General features: G+C 48.3%; 1 protein-coding gene and 1 pseudogene across 1 annotated transcript in view; one reads left to right on the forward strand and one right to left on the reverse strand.

Annotated features, from left to right (window-relative positions):
* Positions 1–390: 390 nt before the first annotated feature.
* On the reverse strand, positions 391–1,626 carry LOC121837207 (annotated as a pseudogene).
* Positions 1,627–3,512: 1,886 nt separating this feature from the next.
* Positions 3,513–20,128, forward strand: part of LOC121837209 (endothelin-converting enzyme homolog) — a 52,792-nt gene continuing 36,176 nt past the window's right edge. The window contains exons 1-3 of the mRNA XM_042292772.1: positions 3,513–3,537; positions 3,683–3,967; positions 10,221–10,418. Of these exons, the coding sequence (XP_042148706.1) occupies positions 3,513–3,537; positions 3,683–3,967; positions 10,221–10,418 (508 nt within the window). The remainder of the gene's footprint in view (positions 3,538–3,682; positions 3,968–10,220; positions 10,419–20,128) is intronic.

Here is a 20,128-nt window from a genome sequence, read left to right on the forward strand (position 1 = left end):
GACCTCGTTGTGTACGCCTGGCCAAAAAAATGCTTCCAGGATGCGGTCGATGGTCTTCTTTATGCCTTGATGCCCTGTCATTGGACTTTCGTGGGCCACGTTTAATGCCTGAGCCCGCAGAACTTTAGGCAGTACCGCCTGTTTCAAGATCTTGCCTGGTGACAGCTGATAACAGCGGAACAAAATTCCCTTGTCCACCGTGAACGTGTGTGAGGTGTCCCCCTTGCCAGGAAATACTTTTTCTACTTTTGCCCAGCAACCTTGCAAAGTTGCATCTTTTCCTTGCTCTTCTTGAAATGTCTTCTTCGTCATTTGTAAAGAACCGATGTCCACAACGGAGCACCTGCGACGTTGAGCAGGAGAACCTGTTCCCGCCAAAACTAAGGCTGGTTAATGACCTTCAGTCTCACTGCCGACTTCGTCGTTACACGTCGGAAGTTCAGCAATTTTGGACGATCCCCTCCAGTATGGGTCGGGACAAGTGGCCTCGTGCGAGCCGGAAACATTTCCCACTATGACGTCATAAAGCGGTGCCCCTAGGCATTTCACGATCGCGGTACCCTTGAAATATGGTGAAGCGATGCCGACCTTGGCTTCTGGAACCTCCAGTTGGGTGCCGTCTACCAACGGAAGAGTAGCTTTTGACCCGGTAAGTGCTGTTTCTGGGACAAGCGACCGGCGCACGATCAGGGTCTTGCTGCCAGTGTCTCTTAAGACCGAAACAGCCTGTCCTAAGAGTTCACCTTCCACGACAGGGATGTCGTACGTTTCGATCGTCCTCTCTCGGGCAACATCTGCAACCTTTTTGACCGCATTTTTTTTTCTTAGGTTTGTGTCTCCCGGCTTGGTGTGACTCATGGCGTAAGTTCTTAGGAGATACACACGAAGAAGCTTCTCTTGGATCGTTACTCTTCTTCCAACACGTCTTCAAATCATGGCCTGGCCTACGGCAGTAGACGCAGTACAGTTGCGTGGGCTTTGAGCGACAAACAGATGCTTTGTGTTCCTTTTTGTCACAAACGAGATATCTGATTTGAGTCTTTTTGGTGGCTTCTCCACTCTCGTTCTTTGATTTCTCTGATTCCGGCGTTTTCCTGAACAACAACAAGTTTCGCTGACGTTGCGCTGCGAGATAGTGATGTGCCGCCTGGGCCATTACACTCAGTGTTTTGCAGTTCCTCTCGCGCAAAAACAACACCAACTGGCTATGGCAGTTGTTGAGGAACTGTTCTGCGACAACAATGTCTCGTACACTCTCGAAGTTTCTGGCCGTTTCGGACATTTCCATCCAGCGATCGAAAAAACTGGAGAGTCGCGCGGCGTACTGTTTCCAGTTTCACCGTCTAGGGGTTTGCTCTCGCGAAACTTTTCACGGTAGCCTTCCGCCGTGAAGCGAAAGTGTTGGAGTAGCGCGAGCTTGGCCTGATCATATTTCATTGAATCCTCCGGGGATAATCGTCCGAAAACTTTCAGTGCCTCCCCACCCAGACACATACTCAAAGCAGTGGCCCATTTTTCCTTTGGCGAGCTGTGCGCAACGGCGATATGTTTGAACCGTTTAAGGTACGCGTCCAAATCATCGCGTTTGTCGTCAAATGCTGGGATTAGCTTATGCGGGTTTATCATGAACGACTGTTTTGGACCTGTACCGCTGTCACCCGCGGCGGCGCCTGCTGCTGGGATTGCAGTCTCTGCCAAGCGAAGGTTTAGCTGGAGAGTTTCCTGCTCAAGAGAAGCCAGCGCGCGTTCGGCGTCTAGTCTTTCTTTTGTCGCTTCTCTTTCCGCTACCTTCGCGTCCCGTTCTCGCGCTCGTTCCGCCTCTACCCAATTGCGTAAGTCGTCTCCTGCGAGACCTAGCGCTTGGCCCAGAGATATGACTTCCCTCGTCTCCACTTCTACTGTTATGCACCACAAGATTCAAACGGTCTCGTCCTGTTGCGGACGCCAATTGTGAAGAATCGTGAGTATCAGGTACGTGAATTGAGAGACGAGACCGTTTGAAGTAGAAAACAGCTTTATATTAGAAAACAATATGCCAAGAAGAAAACACACTACTTAAATTTGCACACAAAAAACTACGAATAATATGACTTTGGGGAAACAGTTACAAGAATGCACGTTCGACAGATTGTTCTCGCAATGTCGGCACACTGCTTCAATGCTGCTCACTAAGGGCAACCGGAAAGTTCGCTGCAACAACTTAACGCTTTCTTGTTTTGTGGCGCTGGGTCTTGGGAGGTGTCGTGCGCTGGAGCGGCAACAAAGCACGTACCGGAAAGCTCAGGATTCAGCTTGAAGCCGGTGGGTCGGAGGCGTCGTTGGCACGGCGTCGGCGTCTAGGGTGGCGTGTTGGAATAGACCGGGCCGCTGTGCTCTTGACGTGTGCTCCACAACGCGTGCACCTGCTTTCAGCTGGGGTGAAGGCCTCGCGGGAGCCGGAGGTCAGGCCAGGTGGAATCCTTGAAGAACCTGGGTCTGGACGCCCGGCGGTTCCCTTCCACACGCTGGTCTGCCCGCTCGAACACACTCCCTTTTTGGTTCTCCGCCTTCCTTCTCTTTTTCTTTCTTGTTGCGGGGCGCGCGGCACGCGCCACGAAGATGACGCGCGCGCACACACAGTTCGTCGCGTGCACAACGCGGCAGGAAGATGACCCGGCATGCGCACATACACACCGTCGAAATCCGCTCACGCTACAATGTTATATTGCTACCATGCATGACCATGCATGTTAGCACATTTCACTCTTCCGTGCATGCGCATTCGTTTTGTTACATATCCAAATTTTTCCTAGAGAACTGATAAAAGAAACAGAAATATGGAAATTATACTGGTAAATGAGACATTTATTCCAGCAGACTGAGGTCTAAAGCGCTAAATAGGCAGTTTCAGAAATAGTGTCATATAGTGGCTGAAAGTCTAAAACTTTTCATTTCAGGTTTAATGGTGTTAAGAAGCTAACGCTTTGTACGGGACGCCCACTTGAGTAAATCTCTTGATAATATTCACCCCAATTTATTGTCATGAGCTCTGGGCTGGGCCGAAGCCGAGCATTAGAAGGATTCACAATAAACCTTCAAATGCGTAGCGCACAGTAGGTTATACTTATAAAATAACTGGTCCAGCGGTCACCAAAGAACAATAGAGCGTACTAACCTCTGGAATGTTTAGGCTCTGCATTGCTCCCTGGTCAAATCCTTCATTCATCACCTATCAAAAGGCAGCCATTAGGATATACATATGATAAACACTTAGGTGATGCTTGCTGTCAAGGTGGCCAGATTGGATTTCAGAAAGGGTCTATCGCGCGGGAAAACATTTTCACATTACACATTTACATATTTTTAATCGTTTTTATTTTGTTCTTCGTACGGCGGCCTGCAAAGCAGGAGACGTTATTTATCTAAAATTCGTAGATGCATTCGTTTTGCTTGTCAAACTCAGGTTTTTAGCGTATGATACATGTAAAAATATGTCTTAATTTAACCGAAAAATAAAATTGGGGTCCTGCGCCATGGAGTGGATTTCATTCATCACCGGTGATAGAGAAATTCTAAAATTGAATTCCGTCTCCGTGAAATTTTGGTATTTCCACTAGTTCTAAGTTTCATTTCCGATTTATTGACGTGGTTCATTCATCTGCATATTCGACCAGTTTTGTTTTAGTAACCACTTACTTTTTAGTCGGGAGCTGGTTGTCGACCATCGCCAGCCTCACGGGCAATGTGTACAGCGGCCGAGATCCCGTTCACGCTGAAGAAAAAGCACTGGGCACCATCAATGTTCTGCTGAGAGAAATGGATTTCAAGGACGTACACTTTCTGCTGGCTTTGGCCATGCTGCGACTGCTGATGCCTTTTGCCGACGGAAATGTCTTTGCGTCCAAGCACCCAGACTCAGCTCCCGAATGCGTGGCCAGGGTAGAGGCCATCATGGAGCCAGCACTGTGGGCACCGCACTTTTTCAACGGTACGTTGTTCGTTTTACACCGAAAGCTGTTATGGGGGGCCCTTTCCGCCACTAAAAACGACGTCTGTTGTTGATAATGTAGTTGTTAACATTGACGTTGTAGTTGATGATGTTTTAAATGGCGGCGTTGTTGACTTTGTAGTTGTATTTGGCGTATGAGGGCGTAGGGCTTCCGTCGTCAATACTGCTACATCCTTGAAGAAGATCGTCCACTGCCCACGGGAATCGAACATAGGTCCGCAGCGTGCAAAGGGGAGGCGTTTAACAGCCGGGTTAATCCTTAGGGCTTTTTTGTAGTATCCGATGCCAACTGGCACGTGCTGTCTGACAAAAAAAAATATAAATATATATAGCCGATAACAAATTTCCGTTGTAGCACTGTCAGTGAAAAGAGCTCGGGCCCCTAGACGAGCATGTTCACGCCCCGGAACAAAACAGAAAAAAAAAAAAGAACGCTTTCGGGAAAAAAAAAAATGGTGAGACGTCTATTTTGCTCCAAATCGTATTGTCTTCGCACCGTGGTGTGTGAAAAAAAGCGTTCGATGTCAAACGCGACGCTGACGCACAACGAATTTGCCGTCACGTGTCGAAGCTGTCGCGGTGGGTGTAGTTTGGTACATAAAATCGGCTCGATTAGTTTGGTTCAAACATCGCGGAGATTCAAACAACATGCGTGCAACTTCAATACCGCGAAACACGCTTTTTGTGCACGAGGTGAAACTTTTTTGTTATTAAAATTTCTTGCCTCTCTGCAAATAAAATTTCATAGCGAGGTTTATATTGAAACGTGTAGATGGCGCTGAAGGTTATGGTAAAAATAAAAATAACTTAACTCAGAAGTTAATACACTATAAGGGGCTATTGGGTTGTATAAAGGCAAATAAAATATTATAAACTTGCCTTTGGTTAATGCGGAGCCCATTATTTTCTGAATAACCCGCTATACAGACAATAGTTTCGGTACAAACAAGGGAAATACTAGCATGTTTGTTCCGTAATTATGGAAAACTCACAGAAGAGATATTTTTTGGTGAGCACGGAAGTAAGCGTAATAACGAGGCATGACTATATAATATCGATGAAGCAAACAACTTTATTCGTGATCTACAACTAAAATTGTCAAACCACTTTACTTTAGCCTCTTGTCCTATTGGAAGCATCCGAATAGACCCTTGCGCCTCGGTCCGGCTCCTAGCAGAAGAAGCATTTTGCTTCGAGCGTGGCAGGACTTGTGTAGACATTTTATGTAGAAGCCAACATTAGTTTCTAGCTAATGTCAGCTTACCTGAGCACAGGTAAGCTGACATACACAAGGTTCGGGTTCACAGTCGTCACTAACCTTCTTTACACAATACCTGAAAACCGATAACAAATATCCCCTCCATGCGTTGAGACAAGGACGGTGATCATCTCAGTCCTTGTACGTCTACTGAATCCACCAGCGAGCGTAGAGCAATCTGGTAATGAGAGCTGCGAACAGTTCTCCCCGCGTTGATTTTGATCAAATCAATGGCACTATTGAATGACATCCCGCAGTGATTTCCGGACCGTGAAACACACAGGCGCTTTCTACTGGCCTTTCACAGCGCAGGCAAACGAAAAGTATAGCGGTATGTTACCTTCGTCGCCGCTTACAACCTGGGAGGACACGATTGAACTTGAGCTCCGAGCAACTCGTCTGGGTCAAATGACGTGAAAACCTAAACAGAGAATGATGGACGTCAGTAGGTTGCAGATTTTGGAGATGCCTAACTTTTAACGCTGCTGCGGGAAGGCCTAGACGGGACCATGACGCTGCGGACGTATTGAGAGCGGGCAGCGCTGGCAGCGCTGCACTATGCGACGGTGACGCGGACGCGGTGATCGGTGGCGCTGCCCACCGGCTGCCAAGGTGAAGCGACGCGCCTTATTTCGGCATGCAGACAGCTGCGTGCGCCAAGACAATCAATTCTTACGCAATAAAAAAAAAAGCGCCGTTTCTTTTGCCATTTTTTTTTTTTACAATGTAGCGCGTTCCCGTTCCCGTTTTAACGATTTAAAACAGAACGGTGACGCTCCTCCAATCCTTCTCGAACGAAGGCGTTCCAGGAATCTCGCTACAAATATATGAAAGAATAAAACCATCGAGGCCCGGTACGGAAACAGGACATCTTTTATCCTGCTTCATCCATGAAAGAAGTCCCCTTTTCGTTTCCGTCCTCAATGTTTTATCATTTCATGTATTCGTACCCACTCACCAATACGGTCGTCTTTAATTATTACAGGAATCTCACTCCTTGGAACGCCATTCCGCACCATAGCGTTCGGTTGCGCCTCGGCAGCACGAATCCTCCTGTGGTGGGAGCACAAGTCATAGCTCTTCCGCAAGCGCTATTTGCATGTTCTGCGGTGTCGGTTGTTACGCCATCGTGCTGGGAATCTGATCTTCTATCTACCAGCATGTTACTTTCGAAAAACATCTGTGCTGGTACAAAAAGAAAAGCTCATTTATATTTTTTGAGCAAAGTGGAAAGTTGGGCCAGTTGGTTCATGGTTCTTTAAATAATTAAAAGCGCCGAAAAAGACAAGGACAACGAAAAGGAACGACACAAGGCGCACTTGCAACTGTTGTTTATTTTGAAAAGTAGATGCATTTATAGGCTCCAGAACACTGTTAGTCGTCAGCGTGTCCCTCGCCATGCTTCTCTCAAATATTCAAACTCACTCTTTGACAGGGCGAGTGACGCTTCACTCATACACTGAACGCCCTTATCCCTAATTGCATACGCCTTGTGCGCCTCTCTGCTTGTCCGGTCGCGATAACGAGCCAAAACGCACAAAAGTGGGAACCCTTTTAGAGCGATTGTAACGGAAAGGGGCTCTTGGCAGGCACGCTTGTCTAGCTTCCTCAGCAAGCACTTGCCAACATTGAAGCTGTACGATCCTTTTGGTGCGAAACTCGCAGAGTGTTATTAAATTTCTGGAGGAAGGAGCACGGGGATTTCAAAGCGCCTTTTCGGTGGATGCTGAAGATCTTTTTTATTCTGTACCGCATGAGCCACTCTTTTGTGCGGTTAGGAAATGTATCGAAAAAAATGGAGAGGTGACGTTTTGTTCCTCCAATGGCGTTAGCGTTGATAGTTTTCTTGAACTTCTACCTTTTTCCTACGCACACGTATGTTTTGTTTGGAGGGGACTTGTACGTTCAGAAGAAGGGCATTGGCATTGGGTCGCGTGTGGCGCCAGTTCTGTGTGATATTCTTTTTAAGCAGATGCGACAACGCCATCCTAGAGAAGCTAAGATGCGAAGGCAAAAACGGGATTTTTAGATGCATTGGTGATTTTCTTATTTTTAGTGAGGCACCTGAGGTATCCTTGGCAGATGTTGTATCTGCGATTATGCGTATCTTCGGTGCTTGCGCGGGCGGTTTGACTTTTCATTTGAGACACCCACTGAGGGGAAGTTACAATTTTTAGACATTAAACTAAGTTTTTTTAGGAGACCACATATATGTTGGACTTATCACTCTAAAAAAAGTCTGTGCATTTACTTTCACGCACAACACTCGGAGAACGAGTCAGCGCAACTTACGGAGGCAGCTCAGCGAATGACGATGCCGAAACATATGCTTACAACCAAATACGCAGTCTGAGTTGTGACATTAAGCAATGCAAGACGTCACTCTTGCATTGCTTAATGTCACAAATCAGTATGCGTGTTTTGGTCTAAACAGATGTTTCGGCATCGTCATTCGCTGAGCTGCCTCCGTAAGTTGCGCTGACTCGTTCTCCGAGTGTTGTGCGTGAAAGTAAATGCACAGACTTTTTTTAGAGTGTATGAGCCGAGATCCAAGAAAGCGATCCTGCCATTTGAGTCGGCTCACTCTAAGTTAGGTAAAAGGGGCATTGCCAAAACGTGTTTGGATGCCGCTCTCAAGAAGTCTTGCGAGCATTCCGTTCAGAAAAGTTTCGCGCGACAGATCACAAAACTGCAAAGAGGCCGGCTTTCCGCAAAGGTGCTTAACTGAGGTTGCTGAAGCCCTGGTAAAAAAGATAAAAAGAACGGGCAAACCCGCCCTCGAGAGACCCAATATGAGGCCAGCGGTTATTCGATACATACACTTAGTAATTTAAAGAAAGTGGCCCAGCGTTTCAACGTACCTGTGGTTTTCTCAGCGCCCAATCGGATGGTTCCACTTTAATAAAATCAATTGTCCCGATCAACAGAGTAATATTTGCAGCAAAAACACAAAAAAAAAGTTTGCCGAGTGTGCTTTAGGAGTTGTATATGAAATCCTGCTGTCATGCGGCTCTGTGTGCATTGGCCAGAGGGGCAGATGCATGAATGACCGCGCCCGCGAGCATGCGGCTGCCACGGGAGCCAGCCCGTCTGGCCATCTCGCCATTCATTGTAGTAGATGCCCGTGTACGCCAGTGCTACATGACATTAAGATTTTGGCTCGTTATCGCGACCGAACAAGCCGAGAGGTGCACGAGGCGTATGCAGTTAGGGATAAGGGCGTTGAGTGTATAAGTGAAGCGTCACTCGCCCTGTCAAAGAGTGAGTTTGAATATTTGAGAGAAGCATTGCGAGGTGACACGCTCATAACTAACAGGGTTCTGGGGCCTATAAATGTATGTACTTTTTAAAATAAACAACAGTTGTGAGTGCGCCTTGTGTCGTTCCACTTCTTTGTCCTTGTCTTTTTCGGAGCTTTTAATTATTTAAAGAATATTTTTTTATTTAGGCATTTTTTTATATTTTGTTAGAAAAGCTTGTGCCTTTAGAAACCTCGGTTGAGAGGTGGGAGCTTAGGATTTTGCTCTGGGGCCCTTCTTGGTTCTACGCAATCGAACTCCCAAATCGTTGATCGCAGTGAAAAATAAGCGCGCGATCCTCGCTAACTGCATATTTTCTCATTGTTTAAACCTCAAGAAACTTGGCAAAACTCTTTAGGAGTTATGGTATTGTGTCAGCTTCAATTTAATAACTTATGTTTAATCCTTGCCACCTAAAAAAGTGAGAATGCTGAAAAACACAATGCATTGTGAATATTCTGGTTGCTGCATAATAATAATGATTCCTAATCAGTGCTAGAGGAGACTGGCGAAGTCTATTCGCGCACGGCTTGAGTCGGGAGTGTGTGAGCAAAAAAGTGAAAGCCGTTTACAACTCCCTGTAACACCGAATTGGAGCGCAGCTCTTGAGGAGGAGGAGGGAAGGGTACTGAGGGCCACGTGTTCTCGGGAGGGGGGGGGGCCACGTGACCCCCCCGAGGGCACGTGACCTTGGTGGGGTCACGTGGGGGGACTCACGTGCCCCCTCGGAGGTCACGTGACCTCGGGGTGTCACGTGACTCCCCAGGTCACGTGACCCCCCAGTCACGTGACCAAAATTCCCTCGCTAGATTCAGCGGGGAAATGTTTTCCGCTAGATTTAGTGGGGAAATTTTTTCGCTAGATTTAGCGGGGAAATTTTTTCCGCTAGATTTACTGGCGAAATTTCCGCACGGGGCAAATTTTCCGCTAGTTCTAGCGGGAAAATTTTCCGCTAAATTTAGCGGGGAAATTGGTCCGCTAGATTTTGCGGGGAAATTTTTCCGCTAGATCTAGGGGGGAAATTTTAGCGCTAGAATTAGCGGGGAAATTTTTCCGCTAAATTTAGCGTGGAAATTTTTCCGCTAGATTTAGCGGGGAAATTTTCCTGCAAGATTTAGCGGGGAAATTTACCCATAATGCACCGCGCGGTTACGCCGACGGCGACGGCGACGGCGACGCCGACGGCGACGCCAACGGCGACGCCGCTTAAGCCGGAAACGGGCGCCTAAGAGCTGCGCTCTAAAAACTCAACCAGCTTCACTGGTCACGCATGCTTCACTCTATAGCCAGACCCCTTGAGAAGACTGCGGGCGATTTGTAGCTCGGCTGGTGTGAAATGAACAGGACCTTCGAAAATCACCGTGCCCCAGGTGAAGATGGTGCTCGTTTTTCTAGGTCCCTGTAAAAGCTAGGCACGTAAAACATCTCGTACATTTTGCAGGTTACAATAGAGCGTTTGACTCTGCGTAACACACATATTGTGCAGTCCTCTAATTTCCTATTTATTTTTTCGTTTTACTTACTTTTAATAAATTCAAGAATGTTCCAAAAGCCGGGGCTTATGATTAGAAATCAAAATGCCTCCAACTTATAAAACAATGTCAACAGTTTATAAGTAGACGTTTCGTCTCTTCTCCGACAGACATCATCATTGTAGCCTTTTAATATTTTTCAGAGACTTGGACTGACACTGTCGCAATAGCCAAGCTGACAATATCCGATCTCAGAAATGCGCTCAGAAGTCGTTTGGAAAAGGCCGCATGGATGGACGTCGATTCCCGGAAATTCGCGCTGCGTAAGCTTGACAACACGGCCATCTTCACAGGCTTCCCCGATGCTGTTTCCGACGAGAAACGCCTGAACAAATACTACGGTGAGTGGTAACCGTTAACTCTACAAAGTAAAAAAATAAAAAAAAAATAATATTTTGATTGGAAAGTGGCTAGAGATATTTTTTGGACGCTGAGAAGGGGTAACATTGCTGACATTTTTTCTGGAAGGAATGCTGACAACCCCATATCGGTCCTTTCTTCATTCTCTCAAACGCTTCACGACGCCGTAGTAGAACTAGGCCGTAGACTTCTTTGCTTTAACTGAAAAGCACCGTCGAACATCTCCAGGGGTTAAATATTCAAAGACCGTTTAAATACGAACAAACTCCGTTTCTTAAAAAAAGAAAAAAAAATGTTTGCTCACCAAGAACTTCCCTTGGGAAGCCGGGTGTTATTGATACATGGTAGTTCTGTACCGGACGATTCGGTGCGGGTGTTTCGATACGTGGTTGTTTTGGTACCGGGCCTGTGGGTACCCACATGCCGCGTCTCCTAAAAAGAAGCAACAAAGTGGCTTTAATAATTTGAGTACGCATCGTTCTGGCAGTTATTTGTCCTTAACAGAGCGAAATTCAATTCCAGATGAATTTTTTTTTTTTAATATGACGGGTGTGACGTATCTGCTTATGCTAGCAGATGGCGGGACTTGCTGGGGAGGGCGCGGTCACCTCGTGCTGAGAGCGCCCGGCTTGAAACAGCACGGGTCTCAGTAAGTCGGGAGCCATGATTAGAACGAACGATTCGAGCGACTAATGGCTGGAAATGGGTTCTTACTCGCGATGCATTACACTTTTCGCGAGGAGGTTAGTGAACGGGCACCACAAGGGTGACTGAGCGATGGCTACCCAGGGCAAGCTTGAAGCTTAAAGCATTTTATGGAACAGCGTGACCATCTTGGGCAGAGCGACTTGGTTTCTACTGCAAAGCAAACGGAGTGTTGGAGCCTACAAAGAAAAAGTTTTTACTGCTGAGCTGTTGTGGAGCAAAAACTTATGAAGTTGTACGAGCGCTCGCGGCACCAAAAACTCCTGGTGAGGTCAGTTTTGACGAGGTCATGACGACACTGAAGAAACACTACGACCCGCGGTCTTCGGAGCTTTTCAGGAGGGCCAAATTTCAACGAAGGGACCAGCTGGCGGGGGAGCGGATATCGAGCTACGTTGCAGCTTCAAAGAAGCTTGCTGCCAACTGCAATTTCGGAGTTCTGACGGTACCCCTAGCGGCGGTCACAGCTAGCACCAGTACCGCAGGTTCCGCAGGCGAAGAGCAGATCTCCTGCACGACAGCTGGAGCTGAACCAAACGTTGCTGCCTCTCGAGGTAATGTCGACAGATCGCTTTGTGCGCGGCCTGCGCGACAAGCATTTACAACAGCGACTGTTCGCAGAAGTAAATGGACTTCTCAGAAGGCGCATAACATGCCGCTGCGAACAGAGAACGCAGCACATCGAAATGATTTGAAAGCAGAGATTTCCGAAATTCACGAAGTTCAGAAAAATAACACAACACTATAAAAAACGTAGAGCCCTTTCACTTCACGTGAAGAAGGAGGACCAGCGAAGCTATCTTTACGAAGTCTAGGACGATGCCTAAAGGACGACGTCTAGGCCGGGCGACCTCTAGGACGACGCCTAGAGGAAAACGTCTAGGACGACCTCAAGGATGACGCCTAAGACGAGCTCTGGGACAACGTCTAAGACGACCTTAGGACGACCTCGAAGACAAAGTCTAGGACGACCTCAAGGACGACTTCTAGGACGACCTCGAGGACGAATTCAAGGACGATTTCAAGGACGACCTTAAGGGCGATTTCAAGGACGACCTTAAGGACGACGTCTAGGGCGACCTCAAGGACGATATGTAGGACGACCTTAAGGACGTGTTCAAAAACTACAGGGTCCGATCGGGAAAAGTAAACCCTACTTTTCGGCCCGTGTAAAAAACCTACGCATCGCAGAACGCTCAAACTCCGCCAGAATGTAACCCTAGCGGTCCAAGCAAGACACCAAAGTTTCAGCCCGATCCGATAATGTAAACAAAAGTTATTAGTGATTTTCTGAAATTTTCAATGGGAAAATGGAGCTCAGTTTTGCCAGTTTTCGGTTTCTGGTGCCATAGAGCCCCATGTTTTCGACAACTCCGTCGGTGGCCATTTTCCCATTTGAAATGTTCAGAAAATCACATAACTTTCGATTACGTTATTGGATCGGGCTGAAACTATGGCATCTTGCTTGGACCGCTAGGGTTACATTCCGGCGAAGTTTGAGCGTTCTGCGATGCGTTGCCCTGCAAGTATATCTCCTAGGTGGTATCCTCTCCCAGGCGGCGGCGTTCGTGTATCCAAAATGGATTCTGCGCTTGAATCTTTAGGTTGAAATTGTTTTTATAGAGTGCACAAGGTTGCTTCTTTTTTTAGAGCGCAGCTCTTAGGGGCCCGTTTCCAGCTTGAGCGGCGTCGCCTTCACCGTCGGCGTCGTATTTTTTTTCTAAAAAAATAAACAACCTTGTGCACTCTATAAAAACAATTTCTTAATAATAATAAAAACAACTCTTAGGGGCCCGTTTCCGGCTTGAGCGGCGTTGCCGTCGCCGTCGCCGTCGGCGTAACCGCGAGGTCACGGGACCGCCTCCCCGAGGTCACGTGACTCCCCAACGTCACGTGACCCCCCTCCGAGGTCACGTGACCGCCTGAAGTCACGTGACCCCCTCTCACCCCCGATGTCACGTGACCCCCTTAGACCACGTGACCCCCTGAGGTCACGATACCCCCTGAAGCCACGTGACCACCTGAGGTCACGTGACCCCTTTAAGTCACCTGACCTAAGGTCACGTGACCCCCTAATAAGTCACCTATCCCTCAGTACGCTTCCATCCTCCTCCTCGAGAGCTTCGCTCTACCCGGCGTTACAGGGAATTGCAAACGGCTTTCATTTTAGAGCGCAGCTCTTAGGGGCCCGTTTCCAGCCTGAGCGGCGTCGGCGTCGGCGTAACCGGGGGGGGGGGGGGGGGGGGTCACGTGACCCCCGAGGTCACGTGACCCACCCCTAGGTCACGTGACCCCCTTCACCCCCCGAGGTCACGTGACCACCCGCAGGGGACGTGACCCCCCTCAGTACCCTTCCCTACTCCTCCTCAAGAGCTACGCTCCGATTCGGCGTTACAGGGATTTGTAAACGGCTTTCATTTTTTTTTCTTAATTTTTTGCAAGGAATACATTTTGTAAACTAGCAAGACGAAATTGTAATTCTAATCTCAAGAAACGTTTCCCCGGTGTGATGTCTCACGAGTAAGAACCCAGTTGCAGTCACTAGTCGCTCGACTCGTTCGTTTTAATCATGCCTCCCGACTGACCGAGACCTTTGCTGTTTCATACCGCGCGCTCTCACTACGCGGTAACCGTGCGCTCCCCAACATGTCCCGTCCTCTGCTAGCATAAGCAGATACATCACGTCTTCTCCTCACTTGGCTGCGGTCCCGTACCTTGTGGAGGGTCTTCATTCCCGCGTACCTGCCCGAGTGGGCATAGCCACAGGTTCGCGCACTTCGTGGCCTTCTGTGCTATCGCTTCCGCTGGTACCTCTTCGGCATGAGCGTCCAAGCCCCAGGCTGCTGAGGGTGTATAAATCGACCGATGCGTAGCCAATAAATGGCCTTGGTCGTATGTGGTTCATGTGCCGTCGAACTTGTCCGTCTTCTGTCTGGACTGTCCATGACAGCGAGCTTGGGTGCTCTGTGGTGGTTCCCGAGATCTAGGTTCGTCCGTTAAGGAACTTCAGAATCCATACGGATTGTCCCACTATAAACTGACGTGGATTTTCGGTTGTCGAAGAACGCGACACAGCGGGTCAGTCCTTGAGTCTGGTACAACACAAATCCAAGTTCGTCGGATGCGTAGAAGGGGTTGTCTATAAAATACCATTGACGTGTGGTAAATCATACATCGGTCAGACGGGGAGGTGCCTAAATGAGATACTTCGAGAACATAAATATGCATGCGGACAATCGCAAATACCCGGCAACCTGGCAGCGCATTGTGCAAGATGCACTGCGAAGCGCTTTTTGGAAATACCTCAGTGTTGGATAGATTAAAAGATAGGAACAAGGTCGAAATCATAGGAGCGTTCCACATGGCGTCAGGAAAGCACGCGGCACGTGCGGCAGTGATCCATCAATTGCACTGAACGAAAAGGAATTGAATTGCTCAGACACTCGACAGCCAGAACCTCCTCTATACTCAGAAAGCCTGGCAGTTCGATCACAGAGCCATAGAGTGCCCGGTCGCAGATTTGGAGCGCGAGTATCTGGTAGCAAAGAGCATTTCTCGGGTAGCCTATAGTCAGCGCACAGCTTTTGCAGTGGCGAGTACCCGAAACATGGTTTTAAAACCAGATGGGAAAAGAAGCTGTAGTACGAGGAACGCGAAAAGCACGACCGGATATTCCATCGCTCGGGACAAGTGTGTTTCGGCGTCTCGCCGCAGCGAGGAGCCCGTTACATGCCTCTTGTCTGCCGCTCTACCTTTCCACTTTCGTCGGCCGCGTCTCGTGGTGATATGCCAGGCTTTTTCAGTACGGAGGAGGCTATGCCACAGCATAACGATACGGACCCCGGTACCAGCCTCAAGGTCGCCTCTTACACCACAGAAAACGAACGTATATCAGAAGAGGAAACAACACCACAAAATATCGAAAGTCCAAGCATCTTCATGATGGCATTTTTTATTTTTTCTCAGGTTTTCGTTTTTTTCCAAACTCAACCGTGGGAAAACTCATGCGTGGGAATGGAGGAAAAAGAAAAGAGTAAACAGTTGTTAGTCTTCGCCCATTCAAATACTTTACAAGGGGAATGCATGCCACTCCGCTCATATGCATTAGACAGAACGCCTACAGCGCCGAATCCATCCCCGACGGAGGGGAGGTCCGCGTCACTCCACACGCATGTGTACGTGGATGTTCGCGGCAGCCGCGGTGGTGTCGTCTCCGATTCCACCTAAAACCCTTCATGTTTCAAAAATAGCGCAAGGTGCCTCGTGCACGTACCTTCAACGCACGTGCACGTGCGTTCAAAAATCTTATTTTTGTTTTGCAAGGAACCTGTTGGAACCGGCCAACGAGGTAGAGGGGCTTAGAGCGATAAACCGGGGTTCCGGTCTGCACTCGAAAGTGACCCCCATAAGGAGGCTGCCATTGTACGCAAATTTGACCACACGTCACATGACCAAACCAAATACGTGACGTCACAGAAAAGATGGCAGCGCCCATGCAGCGGCTGGCCCCAGCTGGGCCGGAGCTTGTCGAATGCTTTTTTGGTTGTCGTTCGTCTCGGCGAGTTGATTTCAGACGCGGAAGCCGTCATATGAGGCCGGTCGAAAGCGCGTTCAGAGTTCAGCGTGGTGTTTGACGTAGGTATAACGTGAAAATACGGAGAAACGGTGTGCATTTCGCTGGTGACCGACCGGGATATTGCCACGGAAGAGACAATCTGACCTACGTTGCTCGGACCTCGGATTGATTCGGATACCACTAGGATATAATTTAAGGTGACGTTTCTGTGCTCTTGTTGACCATTGGAATCTTCGAGGTTTGCAGTGAAGCGTGTGCAATATATTTGGATACACAGTTTAGCGACGGAAATTGCGTGAGTAGTGCTTGGCGGTCTGTAATCACGGTGCAGCTTCGATCAAATGACCGAGGGCTCACTTCGGTTGTGCGGCGCACCGGAAGACTGCCTTGAAGCTGATAGTTCCCGTGCCGTGCTGAATGATGCTGTGCTGCTTACAAATTGTTCCGGCGTAGAAGTGCACTTTCACGGAGCACAGGTGTGCGGCGCACCGAAGAGCTGCCTTCAAGCTGGTAGTTCCTGTGCCATGCTTTAGGTGATGCTGTGCTGCTTCCGAAATTGTTCCGGCGTAGACGTGCACTTCCACGGAGCACAGGTGTTGCAGTTGGTATTGATCCCGCTGGTCTGCCGCAGGTTTCGTCAACACAAACTTTTCATCCACACTCGTTACGCGAATTGCAAGCTGTCCGGACATTTCACCGAGCGTGTTACGTACCCAGCTCACGCCGCTTTGTGGCAACAGTCTGCAGTGGCTCATTACCAGAAAAGTGGTCCCACATCCATTTCAGTTCAGTTCGTCCACGGCAGTCGCCAAACCCCGAAGGAGAGGATTTATTCGGACAGAATGCCACTAAAGCAATGCAGCTTCTTCAGTGGTCAGGATGAATTCTCTTCTGCTAGTTTTGTTATACTGTCACGGATCCTTGTTCCAGTCTATCTTCTATCAATATTCACTATTCTGGGACACTGCAGGTCATGCTCAGCTGTAATCATATATTCAGGTGGAGGTGCTGGGCACTTTACCCGTAGCCCTTCACTCTGTGTGAACTCGGCGGCTCTTCAGCCGAGTTACCCGATAATGGGACACGGCTGGCGGACTATTCTGCGTCTTATACCCCTGTCGAGCCGTAGGCAAAGTCCTGACCCGAGCCTGGCAGAACAACCGCAAGACGACCGAGTACCACAAGGAGTAACCTCGGAAATACACCACGAAGCACCTGAAATCTGAGCCAGTTGCTGCTACCAGGAAAAACCACCGGAATTCGGTCTCCTGTCAGAAAATCCGAAGCTGACTAAGCCAACAATGACAAACTTGTAGCAGCAAACTGTGTCCCCTCCCACCATTGTTTGCATGCCCGTCGCAAATCACACTCCGACGCTTTTTCACGCAAGCTGTATGAAGACGTCAAGGACTGGATTGAACAATATGACAGTGTCGCCCGCCACATTGGGTGGACAGACAACCAGCTCCGCAGAACCTATACTTCTCGTGGAAGCAACTGCCGGCACTGGTCTGAGAACCATGGATCCTCCTTAACGTCATGGGAAGTTTGCAAGATCAAGCTGAAGCGCGCATCCGTCAGCCAACATCAACGAAAGAGAGCCGCATTCTTGATTCTGTCCAGGACACTGCCCCAATGAGAGCGCCACCGCACTCGTGGAGGATGTTCTGCGCTTGATCGAGCGCCCAAGCCCATGCCGGCCTTGATGCTACAGAAGCCAAGAACCTAAGAATCCCATGCGCCTCACGTGAGGGACGACACCTTCGGCAGCCTTGTCCGCAACCCCCCAACAACAGTCGAAGTGTTCATATCACTGAGGCTTCCAACATGGAATGTGCACTGCATGCCCGAGCCTGCCACTATAAACAACTTCCCGGCGTCTCGACACTCGAGTTGTCCAGCTACTACTTCGACGCCAGCCTCCCAGGCATCCACGACATCACCCACGACGTTGTCTGGGAGGAGATCAGGACGCTACTTCCTGCCATCAGTTGCCCGGCTTTTATTTTGATTGCCGAGATTGTTTCAGAACAAGTTTGACAGGTATTTCAACCGAGACTTCTGCGAGCGAAGCGGCATCTGACAAACCAAGGGCAACTTACGCCACAATGGCACGACGACCGCCACCGGCTGCCCCTTAGTATTCAATGCCAATTCAATGAGACACTCTAACGCCGAAGCATTCCCGACATCGTGTGTAGGACTGTGCTCAACAAAGTACACCGAGGAAAACGTAGGTGATGCGAATGTGCGACCGAAAACCACTTTGCTACCACTGCATGAAGCCGACCATGTCTACCAAGCAGCCTGTACCAATGAATTGGTCGGCGAGGGTTCGTGCCAAACGACCCTCGATTACGTCTCGAGGAGCGACCACGGGAGATTAAGGATTACCTTCGGCGATCTTTGTCCCTGATGCCGAAGGTGCTGAATCGAAGATTCTGAATCCTTGATTACCCCAAAGCTCCTCATGTCCATCACCTCAACAAGAGGTAAGCACGACAAAGCAGGTGAGTGGCGATGCAGTGACAGTGGATTTGGTGTCGGTTGTCGTCCAAGGACAATACCTAAAAATTTGCTGACACCAATTTTCTGTGTCCACTCCACGAAGCACACAATTTCCAACTTTGAGGGAGAATGCCCCTGAGTGACTTGAAGGAATAGAATGGTTGGTTGCCCTCAAAAGTGAACTGCAAGCATCACCAGACTTGGATAGCAAACAAAAATTGTTGCCAGCTTTCAAGTCAACGGTACAGCGAAAGGCACAGCCACGTAAGCAATACATGCCCGAGCTTGCTACATTGATGCCGAAAACTACCAGGAAAATTTTCGGATTAGAAGCCAGCCCTGCAGCTTCAGTGCACATGACGTATGATTACAAGACAGCATCAGTCGGTCAAAGTTGCCACTCGACCAAACTGAACACTGACGTGCCAGGAGCGTCATCCGACAACAAGGTCCACAGGTATTACGACTGAACGCCTGACACGAGACTGTCGCAGAAAGAACTCGTTATGGAACCATTTACTAAGAATCAATAATTATGTAATCAAGTGGAAATAAATATATATTATACACTAACCAGATAAACATATTTCCGCTTGCCTTCATGCCTTGAGAGTCTACACACCGAGAATTGTGTCCATTGCACGCTCTGGACCTTACGAGGACACTCGCTTCTCTGACTCTTCAGTATTAATTAAGCGGTCATACCAGACTGGCAGACTTCTTGCAAGGGGCTGCACTCGTTCAACCTTTCCTGAACATGTGGTGCATCCGAAAACCAACTGCAGTGATGTGAAAATGTTATTCATTAATTTATTCCTTCTAGGGGCCTTCGTAGGCATTGCAGAGAGGATACTCAAAACTACACACATGATAATAGCATTAAAGCACACTGCTGTAACTTGTTAATTGGAAAAACAAACACACCTCTGAGCATATAGTTTAATAGTATGTGTTGATGCATTGTTATATAGCATGACACTTCCTATATGTATGACACAATAGACCCTTTGCAGAACCTTTTCAAGCAACACAACCATCACCATTTTTTTCGGCGCAAAGCACACGAATGGGCCCCAGTTCATGTCGAACGCCAATGCAGCATTCGAGTCCAATAGTTGCTGAGCCGAATTCACAGGGATGGCGGACATAACATTCTTCTCGAGCAAATACCCAAAGTACGAAAGCCTGGGGTAATTACAGTAGTAGCTACTGTAATTTGTTTCATCAGAATTTGGCAGACAGCAAAGGCTACGGTTTCGGTGAGTCAATACACACATTGGAGAGAGGCACATGACAGCATATCACCAGAGTGCTCATCTGCACAGATTTGTCACACACCTTCGCTCCGTCTCTCTGATTGGCTCGAGGGGGCTGTGGCGGTTGGCCTTTTCCAAGTTACGGTGATGCGAAGTATAGACAGCCCACACTTTTAAAAAGAGTCTATTGAAGAGACCGAAAGGAATGGTAGTCAACATTTTTCAACAAGACTGCTCTCCAGGCAAGGGATGAACACAAATATGAATCATCTTATCCAGGTAATTAGAACAATTAAATAATTGACCGACTAATACAATGCACTCTTGATGGAAAAGAGTATAGCTGCAATAAATCCTACAAAACAGAAAAAATGCGCAGTTAATCTATGCATGCACCAAAACAGTTGTTCTTATAGCAAGTCGAATAGCTTTGAAGCAGGTGCCTGCAACGATTTATTCTTCCCCATACTCAATAAAACGCCAACCTCGTAGCTGAAAATAAGGGTGCACTTCGCACTTACACACACAAAAAAAAAGGAAGAAAAGCGATCGAATGTAGAATCGTGGATTAGCACAAAAGGTTAGAATCGCAGGAGCTTCCTCGCTAAAAGTTGCTATGGTTGTTCGGTGACGGAGGGCTGAAACA

This window comes from Ixodes scapularis, unplaced genomic scaffold, assembly GCF_016920785.2.
Source record: "Ixodes scapularis isolate PalLabHiFi unplaced genomic scaffold, ASM1692078v2 PGA_scaffold0__279_contigs__length_252992795, whole genome shotgun sequence".
NCBI lineage: Eukaryota > Metazoa > Arthropoda > Arachnida > Ixodida > Ixodidae > Ixodes > Ixodes scapularis.